Here is a 9,159-nt window from a genome sequence, read left to right as displayed (position 1 = left end):
CCGAGCCCTCGTTTGACTTTCATACTTTAAATGTTTGTGTTACCATTAAGCCACATTGCATGCATGCTATGTAATGTAAAGGTTTCCTAAATACATTTCTCCCATAACTCTCTCTATCAGGACATGGAGCAGGGGGAAGGACCATCTGAGTAACATTGATCGACTTCTTATTCAGGACCTTTTGCTTCATTAAATCACATTGACACCAGATTTGATCAAGCAAACTAAATGTAAAGGATCGTTTGAGTCAAGCCACCATGGATATCTATCCCCGGCCAAGCGGTGAGATCCAGAGGAGGAACCCTCAGCATGACTTTGAGCTCATTCAGAGGGTGGGAAGTGGCACATATGGAGACGTGTACAAGGTACAGTGAAGTAGAGCTGCAACAAGTAGTCGACAACAACAACTATTGAGTCAATTGGCAACTATTTGGATAATTGATTAACCATTCTGAGTAATTTTAAGAAGAAAATATCCAAATATTTGCCTTCAGCCTCTCAAATGTGAATATTTGCTGGTCTGTTTTATCCTCTATGACAGTAAATAAATATCCTTGGGTTGTGGACTGTTGGTCGGGGACAAAACAAGACATTTGAGGATGTCGCCTTGGGCCGTGGGAAACTGTGATCAACATTGTTCTACATTTTACGGACCAAACAACTAATCGAGAAAATAATCGATGGATTAATCGATCATGAAAGTAATCGTTAGTTTGCAGCCCTACTGTAAAATCGCTGGCTCTCACTGTCTGTCATCAGAGCTGGAGATATCTTGGCTTACCATCACATGACTAATCAACCCGTCATCCCTAATTTAAGAAAGTGTTGTTTGCTTTGTAAGTCGTAAAAACATGTGAGGAAACACATTTGACAGTTTCTCCCTCTTATTCATCAGCAACAAAAATACACTTAGTGACAGACTTAACTGCGAGCTGTCTGGCGCATCTTGATATCAGATAAGACATTGTCTTTGATTTTGGATGCGTCATTTTTGTGGTATAGCTAGATGTTGTCTTTTCCTGGTTGTTGCAGGCCGCGTTACGGTGAAGTGAAACAATTTACTGAACTTGTTTGACTGTTTTGTTTGTGTGAAACGAACAGTGAGTGCTTGTGCCTGCTTGTCAGTTATATCCACATCGCTTTGTACTTGTTATTAGCTATTCAGTAAAAAAATCTGCAATATCTAACCGTTACAGTTAGAGCTGCAATGATAAGTCGATTAATACATCAGTTGCCAACTGTTAAATCAGTCACCAATTATTTTTTGAAATCAGTTATTATTTTGAAAGAAAAAAAAAACAAAATTTCTCCAATTCTAGCTTCTTGAATGTGAATATTTTCTGGTTTTTAGTCTTCTATGACAGTAAACGGAACATATTTGGGTCGTGGACTGTTGGGGACAAAGCTAATCATGTGAGGGCGTCATCTTGGGCTCTGAGAAACACTGAGCAACATTTTCCACCATGTTTTGACATTTTATAGACCAAACAACTAATCGACTAATGGAGAAAAATAATAATAATGAAAGGAATTGTTAGTTGCAGCCCTAGTGTCAACAATGTTTGAATCTACAAATTTCCCTCAGCATTGATTCTGGCAAGACAATCAGCTATAATACATTCTGATATCTGTGTAGCCTAAGAGGAAAACACACTCCTTGAAGTGGCAAAATAATATGTTAAAAAGAGGGAACTATACCTTTTATTATGATTATTATATTAGAAACCCTTCCGGTTTAAGGCAGTATTTTTGAGAACTGGGATGAAACTGGGTAGGAGTTTATAGAGTTTCACATACAGCCACATTTGCACGATAGCAGTCAGTCAAGTGTCAAAGACTGAAACTGCCCAAAAAAAAAGGACATTTCCAGAAATAAATCATCTGTTTTTGTGTTAAATGGAGGAATATTTAGAGGAAAGTTTCTGTAAGAATGAGTTTATATTATTCATTGACATGATGTGCTTGAGAGCAGACACTATTACTATTTCATTGCACTAAAATATGTTATTTTTCAATGAACTATCAAAAAAGATTATTTGATTCTAGACAGAAACTATCAAGCTAAACAAAACAATTCATCCTGATTTTCCAGCTGTCTCTTGGCCAGAATGAAACGAGATGTGTCGCGGTGGAGAATTTTCTTGTTTATCCATCTGCCACAGATAAACAGACGACACATCTGACCCAGTGTGTGATAGTTCAGGCGGCCTGTGATGGCCCCTCTCCATACAAAGCCTCTCTGGCCAGCCCCCACCCCCAGACAGGCCACCGGTGGAATGCTGCGCCTGGTATTCTCCCAGAGCTCACAGGCCGAGGGCTGCAGCAGGCTGAAATATGATCAGGCCCCTGTCTAAACATGAGTTTCACTGTGGGTGTGTTCTGTACCACACTGACAGCGGAAACACCTCAAATTGGGAAAAGTCCTCCTCTGGCATGCTGTGCACAGTTGAGTTTTAATGGGCACAGCATTCCTCGCCTTGGATGATTTATTACATGTCATTACATTAATTTGATGATCAAAAAATTTGTACTCTGTTATTACTGGTGATAATGAATCATTTATCTTTAATATAGTGTCATACTTTTGGCTATCAGTGTGGTCTGTTGTTATAATATCCCTTTTATAAGCTATTTTTATCAGAAAAATAGTTTTATTTTTATTTGCATCAGTGGATGAAAAGCCAAACACTCTATCTATGAAAGGTCAATATAGAAGCAATACTGCTTCTCTCCGTATTTGTGTCAAAATTTGATGAACCACGAATCCTGCACACTGTTTTTTTTGAGTTTTTTTTTAATCCTATACACTTGTCAAAAAGCCTTTGTGGTGTGCAAGAACTTTGTTGATGTTGTTAAAAGTTAGATGTAAAGAAAATATTTTCTTTATTGTGTCAAGAGACTCTCATCACTTTCTCGTGTGTCCACATCCTCACTACAATTATTTGAACCTTAGATCTATCTCGACATCAGGTACACCTTTTTTTCCGTCCCTAGAGTCCGATATTGTGATTGATCTTGTGTCAGATCTTGTCTCTTTAGACGTGTGTTACATGTTAGACTGTTCTTTCCTTCGGTCAAAGGTTGGTAAGGCTGTGGTGTCAGCTGTACCACATCTTTGAAGGATCAGATCAGAACTTTCTGATTTTAGTTCTCAGGTTTGCTCTCTAGCTACATCAGGAAATGTGAGGTGGTGTGAGTGAGCACGTAGTCATTACCTCAAACTTTCTATATAGCGGGTGTCGATTATATGTTGTGTGAATGCATGTATGTTTTGGCCTTTGTGTGGTTTACTGTTTCTTTGCGAATCACCAGCACATTCTCAGTGTTGAAAGGTGACCGCTGGACCGCAGGAGGGTTTAGCGGTTAACGGTTGATTTAGCTGCTTGTACCATCTCTTCACTCCCACGGATTAGGGAGCATCACGTCTTGACCTGGATTTGGAACTCACTGCAACCTACTTTGACACAGAAATTACTCAAACGATGGATGGATACGTTTAGTCTGATAGAATATTGCATTGTGATAACGGTACTGCACAACTATACAGAAGAAGCAAAAAGAATATCAAGAATGAGCAAAAATATGGAGCGCCCTAGTAGCCGTTACGGCACACGCCACATATCTGCAACGCCCCTGGTTCGAGTCTGGCAGGGAGCCCTTGTTGCATTTCATACCCATCTCTCTTCCCTTGTTTCCTGTTGACCTCTTAGCCAGTAACTTTCCAGTAAAGGCAAAAAGTGCCAAAAAAAGAAAAAGAATGAGCAAAAATATTTAACTCTAAGCTCGACTGAATCACAAGTCATTTACAGCAGAGAAATTAAAGTAAAGGTTACTGACAGTCATAGATGTGAGGCCTCTCCCCGCTGACTAATGCCGCCCCGTGAGGTTGACCTCATGACCTCTGTGGTTGATGCTTGTGTTCGTTGGCCCAGTAGAGGTAACCATTCAATGTGGCATTGCTTGAGAATGTAGCGGTGTTCAGTTTGTCTGATGGAGGTGCTGACATTTTCTCATGTTGAATATTTTCAGTCCAGTTCTCACAAAGCCGAGAGGATCATCCAAATCAAATTCACTGGTCTGATGCCCATGTAGGCCAAAGCTGTGACTGATGTCCCATCAGAGTATAGTTTGATGTTACGTAATGTACAGCTGCAACTAGCTATTATTATCAGTGATGATTTATCTGTCTGTCATTTATTCAATATTTAATGCTATATAAATAGTATATAAATAAAAGTAACACATAGTGAAAACAGTAAAGCAAGCCTATCACAAGGTCTGAGAGCTTAGGGTGTTATTGGCCCCAAACCCCAAATATTCAATTTACAATGATTTAAAAGAGAGTAGGGCTGCAGTAGTGAAAAATATCCATTACAGTTCCCCAAAGCCTTAAGTTGACTTATTCAAATTGCTCAACCAACAGAAAAAAACCTTAAAATATTCGCTTTAGTGTCAAATAGGACAGCCAAAAGCAGTAAATCCTCAATTTTCTTCCTGTTAAAGTTTTTTTTTTTTTTTAGTTTTTCCTTATCCGTATCAAGGGTCTAAGGATAGAGGATGTTGTATTGTTTTTTTACAAAATTCATCATTTGTGATCTTGGGCTTTATAAATAAAATTGACTTCACATTTGAGAAGCTGGAAGCAGGGGATGTCTCTGCTTGACAAATGACTTAAATGATTAAAAGACTTATCAAAAATGTCTCTGTTGATTGATCGACTAATCACTTTAGCTCTGGAAGAAACATTTTCATGTATGAGAGGCTTGAACCAGCAAATATTTGGTATGCATACTTGATAATCAAAACTTCTTGACAACCAGTTTTCTGTCAATCAACTCATTAGCTGCAGTTTAATGTTCAAAGTTGTCAGAATTAACAGTCGAATAAAAAGTCTCACGATGTTGTTAATGTGTCTTTCAGGCTCGAAACATACAGACAGGAGAGCTCGCTGCAGTGAAGATCATAAAGTTGGAACCAGGTAAGAGCGATTATCTCATTATCTCAGTTTTTCTCATCACAGTGGGGAGAAAATATGTTGTTTTCTTAGTTTTTGTCAGAACTGAGAAGTCTGGAAAATGCATCTGTTATTTTCCAGGGTTTCGAATGGAATGCACGAAAAGTACTAAAAAGACTGAAAAATATTGTCGTACAGTGCCAGGACTCAAGACTGCTAATATTTATGTGTTCATAGACCCGGTGTTTTACATACTTTGCCGTTCACATAAAAAAAATATCAATCTTTGGTTTATAGATGGCAATGGTCTTACATTGTAGACATTTCTCAATAATATCGTGAGCTGCGTGTCATGAGATTGTATATATTCTGACCGTGACCGGCTCGGGGTCTGTGCTGGTGATGACCTACTGACAGAGTTAGTGCGATCCAGATTAGTGGGATTACGAGAAGGGCTTTGTACCACCAGCAACCAGACAGAGCTCAGCTGATTACCAGTTGGTAAAAGGGGGAGCGATTCACTTGTGTGTTTGTTTTCTCTTTCATTCACCGTGTCACTGTTGTGGTGTTGCACAGGAAGTGAGAGGATGGAGGGATGTTTCTGTCCTCACGTGTTGTTGTCATCATCATGTCTTGTGTTTGATCTCTAAGCTGATCAGAAACAACTTTCTTTTTTTTTTTTTATCTTGGCTCAGATGTAAAGCCTTGACATTTTCTGCTGGAATATAGGAGGAGGAGGAGGAGGGGGGGGGATTAGAGAGTGTGTGTGAAGCAGAAGATCAGAGGGCTTAGCTGCAAGTTGGAAGAAATTCTGGAGAAGGGTTTTCCTTGCCGTCATGAGTTTTGAGAATATAAATTATAAATACAAACTCATTGATCTGGATTCATAGTGGCCTGCTGCACAGCTGAGGTTTTAATCAAGTCAAGGAATAGTACAGAGAAGTGTTGCTGTTTAACAACAACATGTGCTTGTAAATGTATGTCACTTTTATAGCTCTGGATGGGTTTTCCCACAACCATCTTTGGACACCATTCATATTTTCTTTTTTTTTTAAGCTGAAATAGGGAATATCCCAGTTTAGGTCATTCTGTTTTAAACAGAACTCTCTTTTCTTCCCCCCTCTTTGCAAGAGTCACTCCTTTCTGTGCTTCAGGTAAACACCTTTGGGCGGATCGTGAAATCAAACAGGTTTGACCAGGAGGAGTGACGCTGGTATGAAGTAAAGGACAGAGAGAAAGCAGCAAGGAGTGGTGAAGCCCTCTGGCTGCAGGGGCTGAGGGGCATAGAGCAGCTTAATATGAGAAGTTAAGGAGGGTAAATGACCACTGAAGACTAAATTAGTGTTGATCTTTACTTAGTAACCAGAGTTTTTCTCTTTTTTTCACTTTTCAGAATGTTTTTATTGTGCACATCGTTTATTTGCAGTGTAAAAACAGTACTAGGGCTGTGCGACATGACAAAAATGTCATCCTGATATAGAACATTTTCTGGATATTCAATGAATAAATAGTTTCTGGCCCGTGCCCCCCGTCTGTCTGTCCTTTATGCAAATTAAATTAAATTACTCTGGCTTTTTAGTTGTCGTCAACTGGAGTACTTCACCTGGTTCACCGTCTCTCCTGTATGTGCTGCACACACATGGAGGGCTCAGCCCCGCCCGCGGTGAACCATAGAGAGCAGAGGAGACTAGCCCGACCAAAAATGACAGCAAAACACAGTAGAGACTCTCACGCTGAGCTGAAATGAAATGAGAACTAATAAATTGGGTAAATGACATAAATAAACAGAGTGTCTACTGCGTTTTACTGTCATTTATGGTCTCCGTCTCGCTGCTTCTCTCCTCCTCTCTGCTCTTTCTCAGCGTGGGCGGGACCGAGTCCTCCGTGTGTGTGCAACAGACACAGAGGGCTACTGTAAGTGCAATGAAAGCTTCACGAGTAAAAAGCCAAGAAGAGTAATTTATCAATGTAATCAGCGCAAAAGATGGACAGAGTCCAAATGACAGAAAATATTGCTGTAAAGAGTGATTTGCGACACAACGAAATAATTGACAAAGCACAATATGAAACGATATATGTTTATCTATCCTCACACGATATATATCGTCCTATCACACAGCCCTAAACAGTATCATCCTCCTGAACAGGATATTGTCAAGTAAAGAACAAAAACATGACACTCAGAACTAGTTCTTTTAAACACTAGCACTACATTTCACTATATGTTTGTTCTTCTTATGAATTTTTTTGTTTTGTGCTGTTGATATTGAGAAATCGGCACCAGCTCCTGACTGTATTCATCAGAAAGACACGTCAAAATCAGTAACGTTGCGTTAAAACAACCACAAAAAAAAGGATCTGCTTCTCAGCTGCTGCTATATTCTGTACGTGACAGTTTTTGTACTTGACTTTTTTGACTTTTTATCTTCAAAAATGTTATTTATTGTAAACTGACAGAACTGGTATAAGATTAGCCAACTGAATATATCTCCAACTCAGTGAATTGAAAGTTGAAGTGATGAGCGAGGATGTTGTGTATGTTCAGAGAGCAGAGGGAAGCGCTCATTCTTAGAGGAAGTGGCTGCAGTCTTAGGCCTCAACTTACCAACTTGTCATGTTTTTTTTTTTTTTTTTTGGTTTTGTTTTTTTTTTTTTTTTTTTTTGATCCAGCTCAGTCATGTCGGTGAAATAAGCCTTGCTCAGATGTTTGTGGCTCCCTGTACTATTTGCTGCTTGTAAACAGATATATGTAAATATCTATGATCAACAGTAGTCCCTCCTAACAAGAAATGGCTCGAAAATGAAGAACACTGTGATTACAGATGCAGTAATATGTCATTTTAATTCATTTAATGAGTTCCCAAAAGTATGACTTTCCTTTTAGCTTTTTATAATGTGGCAAACTAAGAAGACCAGAGCGGGAAATGATTATTTTCACATTTGTCAAGCTGTGTGCTAAAGCTGTAAAGCAGACTGATTGCATCCTTATGCCACATACTGGTGAGTAGGACTTCAAACTGAATAATATTGGCACTTCACCTCCATGTTTTCAGCCATGATGTTCTTGAGCATAGTTGAGACATTGTTATTACAGACATGTTAAGCATCTAAAAAAATAGACATGATTAGCTTTTAGGAATGAATCATGTATGCCAGCTCTTAAGCATTGAGAGGATGAAACTGTAGCAGGTTACCAGATGAGACCAAAATGAGGGAAATATCATTTAAAAAAGCCTTTCAAAGTCATATATTAATGTAAAACCAGTTGGATATACACTCCACTCATACTTCCTATATACGTTGCATGTTCAGTCTACATCCTCCTAATGGTGACTTGCACTTCCGTTTGCACAGTCACCTTGTCAGTTGTGTTAAAACCAAAACCTTTCATGTCTCCCTCCCTTGATTAAAAGATAAAGCTGATTATGTGCAAAATGTTTGTCATTGTCAACTAATATTATGGAAAAACCAGAACCAACAATGTTTTTTTGCCTTTCCTGTCTCTCAGTACCAAACCCTGCATTCAGCCCTAAGCTCATTCACTCCCACTTAAGATGTAACTCTTAAAAATGGGTCACACAAATGTATAGTTTCATTTGTGGACACTGTGGTTTGTTATAAATGTTACTCAAACTGTGGTAAACCGTGCGTTTGTCGGGTACTATTTCCAGTTGCGGATTAATACACCTTTAATGACGCTCTAGTGAGTATTTGTGGCAGCAGGATGTATCTGGGATCATCTCAAAATAGACTACAGTACCCATGTTCATTGTAATGAAGGAACATTTCATAGAGTGCAACAGTGTGTCTCGCTAATGTGTTTTTAATAGTTTTTTGGACAACAATAGAGGTCTATGGCACAGAGGAATAAGCAACATCAGACTTCGGCTACACAGATAAAACTTAAAAGTACAACAGCTGATTTTGGTCTTGTCATTGTGTTTGTTGACAACAGGAAAAATCTTTAATATCAGCTGATGTATCCCTTAAAGGACCAGTGTGTAAGATTCAAGGGGATCTATTGGCAGAACTGGAATATAACATATAAGTATGTTTTAATTAGTGTATAATCTCCTGAAAATAGGAATTGTTTTCGTTACCTTAGAATGAGACCTTTATATCTACATAAGCAGCAGGTTCCCTTCCATGGAGGCCGCCATGTTGTACCGCCATGCTTCTACAGAGCGGACAAACCAAACACCTCA

General features: G+C 38.9%; 1 protein-coding gene across 4 annotated transcripts in view; it reads left to right on the top strand.

Annotated features, from left to right (window-relative positions):
- Positions 1–9,159, top strand: part of map4k5 (mitogen-activated protein kinase kinase kinase kinase 5) — a 31,535-nt gene that overhangs the window by 732 nt on the left and 21,644 nt on the right. For all 4 annotated transcript variants that reach the window (XM_042436876.1, XM_042436874.1, XM_042436875.1 and 1 more), the window contains exons 2-3: positions 121–365; positions 4,921–4,978. In XM_042436876.1, the coding sequence (XP_042292810.1) occupies positions 258–365; positions 4,921–4,978 (166 nt within the window). In that variant the 5' untranslated portion in view covers positions 121–257. The remainder of the gene's footprint in view (positions 1–120; positions 366–4,920; positions 4,979–9,159) is intronic.

This window comes from Thunnus maccoyii, chromosome 16, assembly GCF_910596095.1.
Source record: "Thunnus maccoyii chromosome 16, fThuMac1.1, whole genome shotgun sequence".
Lineage (NCBI taxonomy): Eukaryota > Metazoa > Chordata > Actinopteri > Scombriformes > Scombridae > Thunnus > Thunnus maccoyii.
This window is presented reverse-complemented; position numbering and strand designations above follow the sequence as displayed.